Raw genomic sequence first — 18,535 nt, forward strand, 5'->3', positions numbered from 1 at the left:
TACATATCTAGGTTTTTTTCAGTCAAGATGGGGTGCAGAGTGTACATTAATGAGATAAAAATGACCTTTTTTTTTTTTTCAATTTACCAAATGGCTGCAATGAAACAGAGTGAAAAATTTAAAGGGGTCTGAATACTTTGCGTACCCACTGTATACCGGGATTGGGGGGAGCACATTCCTTTATATCTGCAGTCTGGTACCCCTGCTCCTGTCTGTGGCCGCTCTCTGCTGCCCCCGGCCGCTCTCTGCATGAGTTGTTTTTTCTAAACTAAATGCTCAGTATTCAGATTAACTTGCCGTGTTGGCACTTTGCGATAAATAAGTGGGTTTTGGGTAGCAGTTTCTCTGTCTCTAAAAGGTTCATCTTCAAAATGGCGCCAGAGTCACTTGTAAGCAGGGTGGATTTGATTTAAATCTAACTGATTTAAATCACGATTTAAATCACTAGTTAGTAAGGTTTGATTTAAATCAGTGATTTAAATCAAAGTTTCTACCTAAACTAGTTCTTGCTACTTTAACATGCAAGTAGATGAAGATTTTTAGAATCACTTTTTATATTACTTTTTTCTCCCCAGTTTAATGGGTTAATCATTCATATTTGGACACCACTGTTCTGTTGTACTTAGGAAGGAGAAAAATAATCCTGACCTTAACAATTTAAATAGATTTATTCAACTGAAACAATAACAACATTACAGCATAAGTTATTTGCTTAAACAAACATCCATGTTTGTTAACTAATTTGGCTAAACAAAATATATATATATATATTTTAAGAAACTTAGACTGTCAGCCCAGCCGACACATGAAAAACTTAAATACTACTGTCCCTGCTGTCCTCTGTAGCTCACTTGTCGTCATCTTCATCATCATCTTCTTCGTTCCTATTCATAATCTGGAAAAGAAAAACAAGCTTTCCTGCTTTATTGGGTCCCAACCGATTTCTCAATTTAGAATGAATGAGTCCAAAGGAAGAGAATATTCTTTCAACGCCTGCATAAGAAGCTACTGCTGTAAAAAGTGAAATCATTACTTGAACAGTCTCTAAATCCAAGCGCTTAAGTGACTTCCACCAGTTTACTGGTGTGACCTTCCTTAAAATATCTTCAGCAAACATATATATCAAAACTGAACTTCTTCTGCTCCCGTCGTCTACTAACCTCCCTAAATCTGACATTTCCCTCTCCGTGGGTGGTACTACAATAACACCCCGGCAGCAGGTGCGCTGTCTGGGTGTTATGTTTGACACCAATCTCTCCTTCACATCCCATATACAATCCCTTGCCCGCTCTTGCCGCTTACACCTAAAGAACATCTCTAGAATCCGCCCTTTTCTCACTATGGAAACAACAAAAACCCTCACTGTTGCATTGATCCACTCTCGCCTGGATTACTGCAACGCTCTATTAATTGGCCTCCCCGTCACTCGACTATCCCCTCTCCAGTCCATACTTAATGCAGCGGCCAGGATCGTCCATCTGGGTAATCGGTACTCGGACACGTCCGCTCTTCGCCAGTCCTTACATTGGCTGCCCATTCATTATAGGATCCAATTCAAAGTACTTGTTCTCACCCACAAAGCTCTCCACAGTGTGGCACCCCCTTACATCTCTTCTCTCATTTCTGTCTATCGGCCTAGCCGATCGCTGCGCTCTGCAAACGACTTTCGACTAACCTCTGCACTAATCCATACCTCCCACTCCCGACTCCAAGACTTCTCCCTTGCTGCTCCTATCCTCTGGAATGCTCTACCCCAAGAAATCAGGACTATCCACAATTTGCATAGTTTTAGGCGCTCCCTCAAAACACACCTGTTCAGAGCGGCCTATCACATTCTCTGTGTAAGTGTGCGTGTGTAGCCCATTCACTATCTCATTCTCCATCCATCCTTCACTCCCGCAAGATGGCTGGACCTTCATTGTAAATACACCATTGTAAATACACACCTGTACTCTGTATCTCCCTCACCTCATTGTAGATTGTAAGCTCTCACGAGAAGGGTCGTCTTATTTTGCTTTAATTATTGTATTGTTAGCGTTGTTACTTATGACTTGTGTTTTGAAACTGTTAAACTGTAAAGCGCTGCGGAATATGTTGGTGCTATATAAATAAAGATTATTATTATTATATATTTCTTGAATGGTTCCCCCTTAGCTCTGAAGTTTATTATAGTTGGCATTAAAGATGGATGATTGCTGGATACCCATGTCATAGCTAACTCCTCTTCCTCAGCACTTAGGTTTTGACCCTGATATTGGATATTGACAATATTTGCCAAAAAATTAGCTGGAGTCAGTGCTTGTCCCATTCGTTTGTTTACTGCTTGTAATTTAATTCTGTCCATGTGTAGTTCTGTTTTTAAGTGTTCACTCAGTTCCTTCCAAATTTCAACAGCATCCGCAATAAAACAGCTATTTTTCTGTATTTTGTTTAAAGCTTGAGAGATGGGTTTCAGGAAGCTCAGCATATGTTCAACATTTCTCTTAAGCCCAATATTGAGGATTTTGGCCGTGACAGTGCCATCTATTTTATCTCGATTTTCTTCACAAAGTGTCATCAGAATAGGCCAGTTTTTGATATACTGCTCAAAACAGTCCACCACAGAGTTCCATCTAACATCTTGTGGGAGCGTTAGCTTGGTTCCACCCATCCTTTTCAGAGCTGCTGCAGCAAAATGATTATTACGGAAGTATTTAGCAATTTCAACAACATTAGCCTTTATTTCTGGAACACTTAAGTCTTTGTTTAAGAGGTGCAGCAAATGAGCACTGCAACCATATGTTATTAGCAGCTTTGTATTCCCTCCCTGCTCTTCTAAATCTCTTCTCATCTTGGATACGTTTGCAGCATTGTCAGTGACCAAACTGCGTACTAGACATTTGAATTTTTGTTCACATGTCGTTATAGCTTTTACTGCCACTTCTTGTAAGTATTCTGCTGTGTGTGTGCATTTCCTGACGTATCAGTTTTTTGTGCAAGGAAGACTTTACCTTCTTCTGTTGTTATACAAGCACATACAATAGGATCATTGTGGACATTACTCCACCCATCAATACTTAGGTTAACAATTTTACCCTCCAGAGCTGTTGCACATTGCTCCATTTCTCTGTCATACACTTGATCCAGCAGTTTCCCTGCAACATCAGCTCTGCTGGGTGGACTGTATCCTGGTCTCAGTGACTGAACCATATTAATGAAATGTGGGTTCTCAGTCAGACGGAAAGAAGAGTTCGTTGCATAAATAAACTGGGCAATTTTTTCATCAATCAACTCTTTTTCTAATCTGCTAGTTCTTATCACAAACCTATCTATGGTGGTTCCAGGAGGTAAAGGTTTTTTCTTCCTTTTGGTTGATGGTGATATGTGGCTGTGGGTGTCTGATGATGATGCTGCTGCTGCTAATGAAGCACTATCCTGGATGGATAACTCTGAAACTGTAGAACAGGATGATGGTGATCTTGGAGGTGGATAGTTTCCAGAATCCATGAATTCCCCTAAACAAAAAAAGTCAATGCTGTTATTTTATTGTTTATACAATTTCTGCTTATTGTACACAACACATCACTGCCCCTGCCCCAAAAGGAATATTTGTTTTTCTTCATAACTGTACCAAATGACAGTAACATGCAGTAATAATAAGAAATATAATTTTTCTCACACATGACAGTTCAGTCTTTAGAAATAGGATTCAATAAAAATGTTTACCAACCTGAAGATCCTGCCTGTTCAGAAGTGTTTCTTTGGTCATCTTCATCACCGCACTTCTCATGATGTTGCCTCATTCGCGCCACCAGGCCTTGCATCTCTTTGTTGCATTGTTTGCATTTTGCACGCATGCCTGCCTTACCGATAGGTGAAGGAGCTTCATTAAAATATTCCCAAACTGGGTCTCTTTTACGGCCTGCTGCCATTATAAGGAAAGAATGTAATAAACCTCAGATCGTACACACAAACAGATCCAGACTTGTCTGTTTGTGGCTATGCTGCAGTATTGTGCTCAAAGTTTCACTTTCATTTTCTTGTCTGCTTGCCCTTCCTCCTCCTCACACTTAGATTCACATTCTTCTTGTGTTGTGCAGATCTATTCCACTCCAAACAATCAGAAACATATTGTCTAACTTCTTGGACTTGGCACTGAAGGGGTTGATTCTGTATTCATAGGTTTGTAGAACAATAGGATTAAGGTCTTTTTCTCAACTCTGTTCATGTTGTAACATTTTTGCCGTGAAGAAGAGGCTGGGACCTCTGCGGAGTCAAATTCAGTTTTGAGAACTGCGTAAGTAAAGCGAGCGTCTGTGATAATATAGGAGAGAAACTGCCCACTAATCCTACAGAAACCTCTGGAAGAGCATGGCATTGTGAATGTTACACATATACAGCCTTTATTCTACTGAGTTAAACAACTCAGCTTTATCTCATGATGGAAGAACCTTTGGATGGTAAAATATTTTCCTCAAAAAGCAGTTTATTGAAAAAAATCCGATTTAAATCAAAAAAATCCGATTTAAATCAAAAAAATCCGATTTTTTTTTAAAAAAAAACATTGATTTTTATCCACCCTGCTTGTAAGTTTACAGAATTTGTAGATTTTTATTCCATACTCTTCAGAAAACAATCATGTTATGCATTTCGGCAACAACACAAGCCTTTTACAAAAAGGAGACTGTTTGAAACAGGTTTGTGTATAAGCCAAAACATGTACCGCGATTGTTTTATGAAGAGCATGGAATGAAAAGCTGCGAATTCTGCAAACTTACCAGCGAGTGCTGGTCGTCTTATGTTTGAAATGTGATGCCAATCCTAGACACGAGCACCACGGACTTTGAGTGCAGACTGGATTTCATTCTTGGAGTGAATAGATGCAAGCATGTATACAGACATACATAGTCTTGCCTGAAAGTGTTGGCACCCTTGAAATTGTTCCAGAAAATGAAGTATTTCTCCTTCAAAATTATTGCACTTACACATGCTTTTGTTATACACATGTTTATTTCCTTTTTGTGTATTGGAACAACACAGAAAAACTGAAAAAAGGAAAATTGGACATAATTTCACACAAAACACCAAAAATAGGCCTGACTAAGTTGACACTTTTTACAAATTTCTGGGTAAACAACTTTGTTTTAAGCATGTGATGCTCATTCAATCTCACCTGTGGCAAGTGTACATGTGAGCTTATATACATGTAGTGTTGTGTTTTTCTTACCATATATTATTTTTGCCGTTTAGTGCTCAGGGTTTCAAGTGTGGATCCGATTGGACAAGAGTCATTTTTAGGTAAGCATTTCAGTGTTGGGGAAATAGGAAAGTTAACATTTTCTTCACACCATCGTCTAAACTGCATGGTTAAAGCACTGCGAAATATGTGCACAGCGAGAATTGCTGGGAATATAACACTGCGCCCCCTTCCATTCTCTGTATCCTTTGGACCCCCCACCATTGATAAAACGAGCTATGCCATTACTTTATAAGATGCAAAGCCCCTTTGGTGTATGCCTGTGTTTCTAAATGGTAACGGCTCTCTGGGAGATGTCCACACAATGCCCGTATAGTCCCATATAGCATATAGTTTGGCTATCATTTGGAAGGACGTTTTCTGTAGAAACTGTGCTCTGGAGCCTGGATGTCTTATAAATGGCCATTCAGCCTTTACATGACTTCTTATCGTTTTTGTTCAGTCCTGATGGTAGATTTGTGGCAGCTGGGTCAGCAGAGGGCACACTATATTTCTGGAATGTGATGACCGGCAAAGTGGAAAAGATTCTTGGCAAGCACCATAGGTAAGTCTGTAAGAAAGGAGCGTGGCCTTCAGATTGCAGTAATAGACCCATTGTAAGCATTAGTGTCTAGTATTTTTTTTTTTTTTTTTTTTTTTTTGGTCCTTCTATTTTGGCGCACCTTAAATTCCCCCATGTAGGTGTCTTGCTAGTATTATTTAATCGTGTTGCTGATTGTCCTCCTCTTCGTTACAGTTCTTCTATTAACGCCGTCACCTGGTCTCCGTCTGGTGCCTACGTAGTTAGCGTGGACAAAGGAAGCAAAGGAGTATTATGGTCGGACTTCTGAGTACTTTCCTCAAAGACAAAGCCGCACTGAAGACAAATGGCTCTCAGCTAGTTGGTGCCTCGTAACCAGGCACAGTTGTTCTTAGAAGAGAATCATATTCTACTCAGAAGCAGTTTGGGGGAGTTTGATGTGCAGACCGGCTGATTGTGCACTAAGCCTTGTAGGGGCTCGCGTCCCTGTGAAGTGATGGAACTGTTAAGCGCTTTACAATGACAAAATTGAGGATGCCTTTTGTGTAAATATATATAAAGACTGTTATATGAAAACATATAATATATCCTTAATTTTACAAATGTTTTTGTTATTAAAGCCCACCCTAGAAGTAATGGGGGGGGATACGTTTGAGAATCACGTAGATGAGCGGAGGTAATACCCATAGGCTTAGAGGTTCCAGTTCCAGTTGCTCCAGTTTCCATGAAAAGTGCCCTGAGTCATCATGGAAAAAGTAATATAGTTTTAAATTGGTTGTTTTCCAGTTGCGAATATCCCAGTCAGTCTTCTGTACTGATACAGGTTTTAATTTGCAGATATGCCCAGGATGGGCTATACTTAACTTTTTGTTTCTTTATACCTTTGGAGCAAACTGTTAATAGTTTTCCATATAAATATCTGCATAAAAAGCACTTTAGATATGGCAAAAACTAGATGATGATTTTCCAGTAGGAAATTGGGACGTTTCCGATTGAAAGTGCACCTTGACTATGGGCGTCCAAAAATAAAATGCCTCCAAATTAAAAATAACCTACACGCTTTATCTTCCAGATGGTAGTTTCTCTGATGTCCTGTTCAGAATTCTTAATTAAGGGTATTGACATCTGCTGGACAAATTCTTATTAATTTGTGATGCAAAAACAAAGTGTATATTCATCGATATTCCTACCTCCAAGATATGCGCTGTTCTTAACATAAACAATGCCATGCGACGGCAGCAGCAGTCAGGCATCACTGTGACGGCACTCACTGATTGGCTGCAGTTGTCACATGACCTTTTGTCAAGAGACTAGCAGTGAACATGGGGCTCAGAGCGGAGGATCGCTGTCAGTCCAGAAGAGAAGTATATGGGGTAGTTAATCGGGCTTTGTTGTGCAGTAGACAACCCCTTAAGTGGTTATTTTTAAAAGAAAAACATAAAATACAGCTATAAGCAGACTTGGTGCTTCTGGATTGTATGAGTTGTGATTCATGGACTCCACAATCTCTTCATATGTTCTTGGAAGCAGGATATTTGCTCTGTTTTTTTTTTCCATATGAAAGCTTAAAACTAGAGTTTACGAAAGTCCTGTATCCTCCCCCTCCCCTATGACCATATATGTAAGGCACATACAAGTTTAGCAATTTTCCAGCCTATATAAGTTTCATGATAGCATAGTCATGGGGGGCCGATTCATCAAGACTGGCGTAGAGCATGATCATGTTATGCCAATCTTGCCAAGGTACAAGGTGCTGAATTTATCCATTTTTCATGTCACTTAATGATTTCAGTGAGTGGCATGCACCTCCGTGCGATTAGTACTACTCCAGTCAGTAACTGGAATAGCCTTTCTGCCATACAAAAAATTTGTCATTTTTAATGAATTGTACATATGGGTATAACCACGTCCCTCTTTGGTGAATGCGATTTAAACTAGTATGTAAACACCAAATAGTCACAATATTTTTGCACTTTTTCCAATGCCTTTTTTGTGACAGAGTGGAAAATGTTTCAGAGGAAAACATGCGTCAATAGCTGCAGAGGACCGAGCCCCATGGCAGACTAGTTGGACAGGTGGGACCCTGCTGGCTTTTCCACGCACTCTGTATGTCATGGCTGAGATATCACCGATTGCGTAGCATGTACTGACAGGTTCACTTTTAAGACTAGGTTCAGACAGCTGTCCTACAACACAGACCGGCCATGTCAGCAGCTCCGTGTTCATGAGCTGCCTGTTTGCATTCACTATTCTAGTCTGTAAATAGGAGCAGAAAAAAGCACACTGCAACTTATTTTTTTAATCCCTCCCTAGGCAACATTTGTTTGTGTGGAAAATCTGCACGCCAATTTATTATCGGTAGGTGCGCCCTGGTGCACACAGACACCGTACATTCCTATGAGACGATGTTCCCACTGTGAGCTTTTGATGAGTTTTTGACTTTGCAGATTTTCTGCCACATTTTTGTATCCAGTAAGTAAAATGGGTTACTTGCATTTTTTCAAGAATATACAGTGTAAAAAAAACTCACCAAAAGCTCATTGTGGGGACATAGCCTAACACTCTTTTGAATGAGCCCTCTAGGAAAGCGATCATCAACAGGTTTACCTATTGTTTAAATCAGGTTTGTGTTAAACTTACCGTATTGAAAATACATATCTCAGTCTGTATTTAAAATTAAAAAATTAGAAATCTTGCACTATTCACACTGGCCACTGGGGCTTTTGTAGACTTCCTGTTTCAGGAAATAATACATGTACATAGCCACAATGGTCGGAACCCCCAACGCTATCTTTTGAATTGCTTTATTTAATGAATCTGGACAAAGGTTACTGAAGAGGAGCGGAGCGGGGGAGCTGTGACATCGCCAGTCGTGATTTGTGTATCCTGTGTTATCAGCAATGTATGTGTTTTTACCTGTCATTGTGATCCTGCCTCTGATCGGAAACCTGCTGAAAACTCTTCCTGAATTAACAGGAAATATATATCTCCTTTAGTCACAGACATCGCCTACGTTTCAGTTCTCTATGAAGCCTTTCTCCAGCAATGAGCGAACCGAACCGTAGCTGCCGTTGATGAGTAAAGGATCGTTCCTTTTTCATTATTTTGTATGTGCTGTCTCCTTTATTTGGGGATTTTTAGATCTGTGATAGGAAGCTTTGCCAGTTTCCTTGGGAGAGTTTTGTACCAATCTAGAATTTTTCGAAAGTGTTATGTAACTTAAGTCTGACTTAAACAATAAGTCACTTTCCGATGACGCACTAAGCCACATGGCCTAAACACCACCATCGTTGATTTTTTTTTTTTTTGTATTGGAATTTCTTAAGGTGCTTTATTTGGGAGTTTTTTCCCCCCTTAGCAATATTTCTAGACGACTATAGTTCTCTAAGGCCTGTTTCACACTTCAGTCTTTTTGTGTCAGTTAAAATCCATCAAAACGGCGGAAAGCGGATCCATTGCTGACTGATGTGAACGGATGCCACCAGACCGTTTTTTTGACGGATCCGTTGAATGAAGAATTTTAAAGGAACCGCAGCCCGGGGAAAGAGAGAGAATTTTTTCCGTCCGCCAGAAAGGATTTCAGGGTTAAATTTGTGGCTGACTTCCTTCCTCCGGGCATGCGCAATGTAAAATGCGGATCCTGCAGCAAAAAAAACGTTGCATGGTCTGATCCGTCAAAAAAAAAAATGGCGGATCCGTTTTTTTAAAAACTCGGCGGATTTTGACTGATGGTCAAAAACGGAAGTGTGAAACAGGCCTAAGACAGAAACTGTCAAAAATATAGAGTGCCTGTGTTTGACATAGGACGACCGTGCAGAAGATAGGACACAACCTTGATATTAGTAGTCAACATTTCATATTTGGTGAATAACTAGTTGGTTAAGTGCACCTTTAAGAACCTGCAGCACAAGGTGACATCTAAATGCAACACTGACAAATTATTAATATGGGAGTACAGACCTTATGCTTATAAAGAGGGAAATTAACTGACAGCTCGGATAAAATATCTAGTAGCTGGATATATACAGCTTTGGTCAAAATTAAGAGACCACTTTCAAATGTTCAGTTTGTCTGATTTTTCTCTTTATATGTATATTTTTGCGTAAAATGTAAACTGTTCTTTTAGTCTACAAACTTCTGACATGTCTCCGATTTTCCAAGCAATAATTTTTTTTATTTTTTTTTTTTTTCCTGAAAAGGGGAAATGGTCAAAATTTAACAAAAAAACCCCCCAGTGCTTTCAGACCTCAAATAATGCAAAGAAAACAAGTTCACAATCATTTAGAAACAACAATACTAATGTTTTAACTCAGGAAGAGTTCAGAAATCAATATTTTGTGGAATAACCATGATTTTTAATGACAGCTTTCATGTGTCTTGGCATGCTTTCCACCAGTCTTTAACACTGCTTCTGGCGCAAAAATGTAAGCAGTTCTTCTTTGTTTGATGGCTTGTGACTATCCATCATCCTAATGATTACATTCCAGAGGTTTTCAATGGGGTTCAGGTTTGGAGAATGGGCTGGCCATGGGATTTGATGGTCTCTTAATTTTTGCCAGAGCTGTATGGTGAATGTGAGACATCCAGGGGTTTATACTATTTTAGACATGGCTTAACTATATGATGTGGCTTCCAATTTTGGGGATCCACATCTGTCTTTAGAACTAGGGTGTCTGACCCCTGTTTTATAGTTGCTGTGAGAATATGTAGGGGGTGCACTGCTATTGCAATTCCATACATGACTGAGCAGCCTATATTGTATGCTTGTTTTTGGCATTCCGGTGTGAGTGGAAAACCTCCTTTCTCTATCGCTTCATTGGGGGACACAGGAAACCATGGGTGTGAAAACCTCCTTTACCTTTTTGGTGGCTGTTAGGCTGGGTTCACATAGTGTTCATGCACTTGGCCTTTAATGTACGTCAAGAGCTTATACTGTAACGTTGCCATAGGTCATCATTCACCAGCCTGTGACTAAAAGTGTGCTCATTCATGCTATGTGCACACGTTCGGAATTTCCGCGTTCGGAGAGTCTCCTCTCCTCCAGACCCTGGGTACCATCCGCACATGAAGCGCTCACTTTACGCATGATGGGCATAGCCACATGCGGAAAGTAAGCGGATCATTGCATTCCATTGGGTGCAGAATCGCCACGATTCTGTACAAAGAATGAACATGCGTATTTTTCAGCTATACCATTCTGCAGCATTAGTACAGCAATGCGGAATCCCATAGGATTGTATGGGATGCGTTTTTCTTAGCGTTTTCGCAGCGGAAAAACACTGCGAAAACGCTAAAAAAAACGCAACGCGTGCACACAGCCTCTTGCTCTACCATGTCTATATGCACATGTTCATGCTCTACCTTGTCTATATGCACATGTTCATGCTCTACCTTGTCTATATGCTCATGCTCTACCTTGTCTATATGCACATATGTTTTTCTTGTTGAAAGGGTAACTGCAAAAAATCTTCATCTACCAAGCTGTATACACTTCTTTACACCATGGGTACCTCTGGTGAGGAGAAACCTTGGCATTCTTCGTGGCATACTTCCGCAGTGTGTGCACCCCACAATGACCAGAAGCATAGTATGTACCTAGCCTTTAGAGACAGGTGAGAATCGCAGAGGTGAAACCCACATATGGATATGCCAAAAATGTCTACATTGGAATAATTCTGTAAGCTGGCCTCGTTATTCCTGTGCCTGATGTGGAATTCAATCTTCCATGACAGAATAAGAATTTGGGACACTCATACAAGTAATTTACTTATATAGGTAATAATATAAGTACATAGACGTGGTTGCATATGGATTACTGGAATATTAGAGAAGGGTTGCAAATGGCTTGTGGTTCTTTTTCAGATTTACTTGACTGGTACCTCCAAAGATGTTGGTGCCCACATCAAGATGTGTGTGTGGGCTGCCCAGGTACATAAGGTACCTAAAGTCTTTCTTGCAAACCACCTCTGCAGAAGAGGCACCTAGGGGTGTAAGGTGCGTTGGGCAACAGTCTGCTTACATCTCACCAATACACTTTTTCATTTTTGGTAGAGGTTTAGTCATTGGATGTACCCTCTTGTTTTTTTTTAATGTCCTACTGTAAATAGGACTATTGCACAGGGGGGAAATTGTAGGGGTATGGTACAATAGTAAATGACTGCTTAGAAAAAAAATATATTGCACCTGCTTTTTCTTCAGGGATCCTTTATTCTGTGCACTTTGTGAAGTATGATATTTATGTAGTTATTTAGACATTGTTATCTGTTTTGAGCAGTGGCTCAATATTCGAACTTTTCTCATTTAAGCTATGTTCATGAGCTTTGGGTAAAATGATAAGCTAGTCATCCATCTAAATCCGGACTTTAATCAGAAGGTAAAAAAAAAAACATCTCTACCACTGTGAATGGTGGCGTAGGTTTCATGCTAAAAAGGGGATTAAATTAGAAAAAAAATAGTCTCTGACACAAAGCAAAATATGTCCTATTTTAAGTGGATGACTTTGTACTGTTTTTGCTGTAAAAGTGATTTTATTAAAGAAAAAAAAAATCAGTTCCACAGACTATACCACAATACATTGCTTAATAATAAAATATAATCAAAAGTTGCACTTCCACTATGGGGTATTTCTGCGCGGGTTGGTATGTATCTGTTTACAAGCTGTGTTATTGCTGCAATTCGTGTAAATATTAGACTATAACATTGTACATTCCTTCACTAATTAATCATTAGGAGGTTTTTTTTTTTGGCCACTTATAATTTAGTGCGATTGAGCCTATGGTCTTCATCACTCCTTTCCACTGTGTTTTGGTTCCTTGGTTTCATGCCGCTTTTGTTTTTATTTATTGTGGTTCTCACAACCAACCTTGTTAATAAACAACATGGTGTGACAGCTCTGCGCTCTACTTCATTCACCACTGTAAAATCAAAGTACGTACAGGAGGTAAGTGCCATGTATCTAAGCAGAACTCTATTACATCATCGGTCAGAGTTTTTGTAGGTTTTTAATGGACAAACATTGTAGCAATCTAATTGGCTCAGCTTATCTCTACATACAGTAGTGTTCTATATAATAGCAGTCCAATATGACTAACCACATTAATCACTGTTTTTGGTATCTATAACGCTGGGAGCATCACTCTGTCTGAAGCCTTTATAGACTGTGCAAGCACGATGTGCCTGCGCTGTCTGGCTCCAGACAAAGTAAGACACCCAGCGTATGGCGCCGGAGATGGCAGAACGCATACACACTGAATGCATACCGTGATCTCCGGCACCATGCTTGCTGACCGGGAGGAGCACTGCCACGGAGCTTCTCGCCGGAGCAGGAGTTCGTTGTCGGAATCGCGCATACATGTAGCGCAATTCGGTGCCATTTTACTGAAGACACATTTGCAGTGTGTCTTCAGCAATATGGCACTGGACAGCGCGATATGGGCATGCGCATACTCGGGCGCCGTACTCCTCCCCTGGCCTCCAGCAGAACGGGACAGCGCTGGAGCACAGGGAAGAAAGGTGAGTATAACTTTTTTTTTTTTTTTTGTATGTGTGCAGTTTAATAGGGGTGAGGGGGACCATGCATACCAGGATGGGGGGGGGGGGGGGGGGGGAAATGAGGGGACCATGCATACCAGGATGGGGGTGGAAATGAGAGGACCATGCATACCAGGATAGGAGGGGGGCAGCACATACCAGGATGGGAGGCCATATGCCAATAAAAATGCTCGCCACCCAGGCGTAGAATGGGTTCAATAGCTAGTAAATTATATTACCACATGCCAAACCATTTACCAGTTGGTGCAGTAGATTCTAAGAAAACCACCAGACTCTACATTCATGATCTGCATGTTTTTGATTCTGTGTATTAGAATGATTAATTGAAAGGGGGGGGGGTGTTCAAAATAATAGCAGTGTAGAGTTCTGTTCGTGAGGTCAATCATTCTGTGAAGAAACAGGTGTGAAAAATTGAAAATGTCACTAGTTTACAAAGGAAGCGAGAAATGCCACAAATGCAAATATATAGTTTATGAAGGAAGCAAGAACTGTCAAATGCAAAGAAAGTGGGACTCAGATACACACTATTAGACATAAAGCTGGGCCTCATACACATTATGTTCAAATTTGTTGCATAGTGGTACTCCTAGACTCCTAAAGGTTACCAAAAATTACAAGCAGAGTTATCCATACAACCTTGAAGGCACAAAATCTAGTGCCTCATTCAAATATTAAAGTGTAGTTGTGGTACTCCAGGTTTTGCACATAGGACGAGGCCAGGAAAAAAAATGAGCGTCATTGTCATCCAACAACTGGCGGACCTCATTCAAATATTAGTGTAGCTGATGTACGCCTACACTCAAAGGCTTTGTACAAAGGCATGAAAAAATAAGTAGGGTAATAGTTATCCATAGACTCTTTAAAGGCAAAAACTGGAGGGCTGCATTAAAATACTGGAAGATTAAAAACACTGTGCTATCACCTGGAAGTGTGGAATAGGGCTAATTCAAGCTTTGTTTATTTTTTTTTTTATCTGAGTGAGCCTGTCAGTATTTTCTGAAAGCATCTGTCTATTATGACCCCAGCGCCACTAAAAACCTGCTTAGGCCTGTTTCACACTTCCGTTTTTGACCATCAGTCAAAATCCGCCGTTTTAAAAAAAAAAAAAAACGGAGCCGCCATTTTTTTTGGCGGATCCATTTTTTTCCCCATTGAGATGCATTACTGGCGGATCTTGATGGATGGCCATCCGTTGGATCCGATTTTTGCGGATCCGCCAAATTTTTTGCGGCCGCCGACAAGCCCGGACGGACCATGCAACGTTTTTTTTTCCCTGCAGGATCCGCATTTTAGAGTGCGCATGCCCAGAGGAAGGAAGTCAGGTGGAAATTTAACCCTGAAATCATTTCTGGCAGATGGAAAAAATTCTCTCTCCTCGGGCTACGGTTCCTTTAAAATTATTCATTCATCGGATCCGTCAAAAAACGGTCCGGTGGCATCCGTTCACATCAGTTTAGCAACGGATCCGCTTTCCGCCATTTTGGCGGATTTTGACTGACACAAAAAACTGAAGTGTGAAACAGGCCTTAGACAAGACTCTAGCGCCAAGGCAGGACAACACCTCCAAGGCATAGAGAGACCACTCCTGCTAGGTGTCCAGATTTGATACCCAATAGTTGAAGGTCACAGAAAAATTAGGGAGTATGCTGGTTTTGTTGGCCAGGTATTGCTTGACAGTCTTTAAAACTTTTCCATTCTTGTCAAAAATACCCAGTCATCAGGGCCTGGACATTGGGAGGGTGTCCTGAAATTGGCCCAGGCCTTTGACAGTGTACACTTGCCTCTGCTGTACCTGGTGTCTCCCTCACCTCTCCTTGTTTGGGCAAGGAAGCTTGTTCCCTGCCGCTAGCTTTGATGGGAATTTTTTCAACATATTTTCCACAATGGTCTTCTGGCATAGCACTATTTTAGTAGACCTCTGCCTCAGGAAGAGAGAGGCAAGGATGAGATGAGTCTAGCAGGGTGAACAACCAGAACTTTTTTTTGGCCAAAATGAATGTAACGTATGGGTCGTGGGAAAGGCAGCAAAACATAGTCGGCTGTATATGCCAAGCTTCCTACAGCCAACACTTCCTTGTCTCCACCATGATGACTACTATCCATATCCTCCTCCATCTCTTCCTCATTCCCCTCCTCAGCCCATCCACATAGGAGAGACGGGATGAAGTTTGTGTGGGTACTAGAGCTAGCAATCAGCTACTGTTCCTTAGCCTACACCTCAATGTGGGTTGAACAGATTAGATGAGGCTGTGCTGGGTAGTATCCTCCGTGTCTCATGTTCCTCCATCTCCACCTTGTCCGGATGCAAAGCTCCAGCTTTAATTGTGAGCAGCAACTGATTAAAGGGAATCTGTCACCTATATTTTAGCATATAAGATGCGCCACCACCATCAGGGGCTTATCTACAGCATTCTGTAATGCTGTAGATAAGCTCCTGATGTAACCTGAAAGATAAGAAAAATGAGTTAGGGTACCGTTGCACATGGCGATGCACCAGCGATCCCGACAACGATACGACCTGGTAAGGATCGCTGGTACGTCTCTACATGGTCGCTAGTAAGATGTCAAACAAGCAGATCTACTCAACAATGCAGCGATCTGTGTAACAACCTCGGCGGTTGTTGGGACCTTGTCACAGCAGCTATTCTGACGACTCAGACCTCGATAGCGTGAGTTCTGAGTTGCCAACGAGGTCACTCGTCGTTATGGTGTGAAACAGCGATGCATGCTGGCCAGCGGGACACCAATGATCAAAAAATGGCCTGGGACAATCGAGCACGATCAGCAATATCGCAGCGGGGGGCTGGTCGCCGCTGTGTGTCACGTAGCAAGATCGCTGGCGAGGTCGCTGTTACATCACAAAATCGCTAACGATCTCGCTATGTAAGACGGGGCCTTTATACTCACTGGGGGGGCGGTCTGGTCCAGGTCTGTTGCGTGTCGCAGTCCGGGTCCGGCGCCTCCCATCTTCTAGCGATGACATCCTCTTCTTTGCTTCCTGGAGCGGCTCTGGCCTGTTGAGGGCAGCGCATAGTACTGCAGTGAGCAGATGCTGGACCTCTTTGAGCTTTCCCTGCGCACTGCAGTACTCTGCCCTCAACAGGGCAGAGCAGTACGCCTGCGCACAGAGCCGTGACAGGAAGCAAAGAAGAGGACATCATCGCTAGAAGATGGGAGGCACCGGACCGGAACGCCCCTGGGTGAGTATAATATAACTAATTTTTCTTATCTTTCAGGTTACATCAGGGGCTTATCTACAGCATTACAGAATGCTGTAGATAAGCCCCTGATGGCAGTGGCCACATCTTATAAGCGAAAAAATAGGTGACAAATTCCCTTTAAGTATGCACAGAAGCAGGATCGTTGCTCTGATTATGGCTGTGGTGGGACAGCTTTACACTTTTTTGATCAAAACAGTGTTTACCAAGTACCTTATGTTAATTATTTAATGCACTTGCTTTTTTACTTATTTATTTTTATTAGGGTATATACACATATTGTTTTTTCCTTTTGGTTTTGCTTGCTTTTATGGCCAGTGTGAACATGCGTCTACATCATGCATGTCACTCAAGTCTACTCCTGTTCAGTTTTTTGCTTTTCTTCAGCATTTTTGTATTCAGTACAAATAGGGTGTGGCCTCCTTTCTACTGAGCTGTGTAGTTCACTTATAGTCCCTCTGAAGCTGGGTGTCCGTTTGGGACCCAGAGACTCTGCCACTATTCACACTAGGTAGATTTTAACCGTTAGTGTAGTTACTGTCTCAAATGGGTACACCTTGCCGTGGTGGGACAGCTTTATACTTTTTTGATCAAAACAGTGTTTACCAAGTACCCTATGTTAATTATTTAAGGCACTTTTTTACTTATTTAGGTTATATACACATCGTTTTTTCCTTTTGGTTTTGCTTGCTTTTATGGCCAGTGTGAACATGCTTCTGCATCAGGCACGTCACTCAAGTCTGCTGCAGTTCAGTTTTTTTGCTTTTTTTACATGTGCAGGTTTGTCTGAAGTTTGCCAGTGAACACCTGGATGATTCTGTGAGTGATTGGGAGAAGGTGCTGTGGTCAGATGAGACAAAAATTGAGCTCTTTGGCATTAACTCAAATCGCCATATTTGGAGGAAGAGAAATTCTGCCTATGACCCAAAGAACACTGTCGCCACTGTCAAGCATGGAGGTGGAAACATGTTTCGGGGGTGTTTCACTGCTAAGGGCACAGAACTCCTTCACTGCATCAATGAGAGAATGAATGGAGCCACGTACCATAAAATTCTGAGTGACAACCTCCTTCCCTCCACCAGGACATTAAAAATGGGTCATGGCTGGGTCTTCCAACAAGACAATAATCCAAAACATATCGCCAAGGCAACAAAGGAGTGGCTCAAAAAGAAGCACATTAAGGTCATGGAGTGGTCTAGCCAGTCTCCAGACCTTAATCCCATTGAAAACTTATGGAGGGAGTTGAAGCTTCAAGTTGCCACACGACAGCCTCAAAATCTTAATGATTTACAGATGATCTGCAAAGAGGAGTGGAGCAACATTCCTCCTGACATGTGCGCAAACCTCATCATCAACTCCAAAAAACAGTCTGACTGCTGTGCTTGCCAACAAGGGTTTTGCTACCAAGTATTGTTTACCAGAGGGATCAAATACTTATTTCTCACTGCAAAATGTAGATAAATTTATACAATGTGATTTTCTGGATTTTATTTTTGATATTTTATCTCAATATTAAAATTGACCTTCTCTTAAAAATATAGACTGTTCATGTCTTTGTCAATGGGAAATCTTACAAAATCATCAAGGGATCAAATACTTATTTCCTTCACTGTACCTTGGCCAGAAGCTCTGGCATATCTGGGTAGGTTTCCAGAAACCGTTGAACCATTAAGTTTAGCATGTGGGCCAAGCATGGTACGTGTGTGAGCTTTCCAAGCTTCACGCCCCCCACCAGGTTATAGCCATTATCATACACGACCATACCTGATTGGAGGTTCAGTGGCGACAGCCACATATGTCTGGTCTGTTGTACCTTTCAATAACTTTGCCGCAGTGTGCAGTTTGTCTCCTAGCCAAATTAGCTTCAGCAGAGCCTGATGCGGCTTCTGTGAGGCAGTGCTGCAGAGCTTTCAGCCGATATGGACGATGTGCTCTCAAATACCAGATCGGAGATGGAGCAGCAGGGTGTGCAGGAACTGGTGGAGGAAACCCTCATAGAAGTGGGGCCGG

The 18,535-nt window shown here is 41.5% G+C and overlaps 1 protein-coding gene across 3 annotated transcripts in view; it reads left to right on the top strand.

Moving 5' to 3' along the window:
• ATG16L1 (autophagy related 16 like 1) overlaps window positions 1-6,359 on the top strand; it is a 93,289-nt gene extending 86,930 nt beyond the window's left edge. For all 3 annotated transcript variants that reach the window (XM_073581252.1, XM_073581253.1, XM_073581254.1), the window contains 3 exons: window positions 5,230-5,277; window positions 5,679-5,780; window positions 5,973-6,359. In XM_073581252.1, coding sequence (XP_073437353.1) covers window positions 5,230-5,277; window positions 5,679-5,780; window positions 5,973-6,066 — 244 coding nt within the window. In that variant the 3' untranslated portion in view covers window positions 6,067-6,359. The remainder of the gene's footprint in view (window positions 1-5,229; window positions 5,278-5,678; window positions 5,781-5,972) is intronic.
• The last annotated feature ends 12,176 nt before the right edge of the window (window positions 6,360-18,535 follow it).

Source organism: Dendrobates tinctorius, unplaced genomic scaffold (assembly GCF_039654945.1).
Source record: "Dendrobates tinctorius isolate UK_male_01 unplaced genomic scaffold, ASM3965494v1 ptg000069l, whole genome shotgun sequence".
Taxonomy (NCBI): domain Eukaryota; kingdom Metazoa; phylum Chordata; class Amphibia; order Anura; family Dendrobatidae; genus Dendrobates; species Dendrobates tinctorius.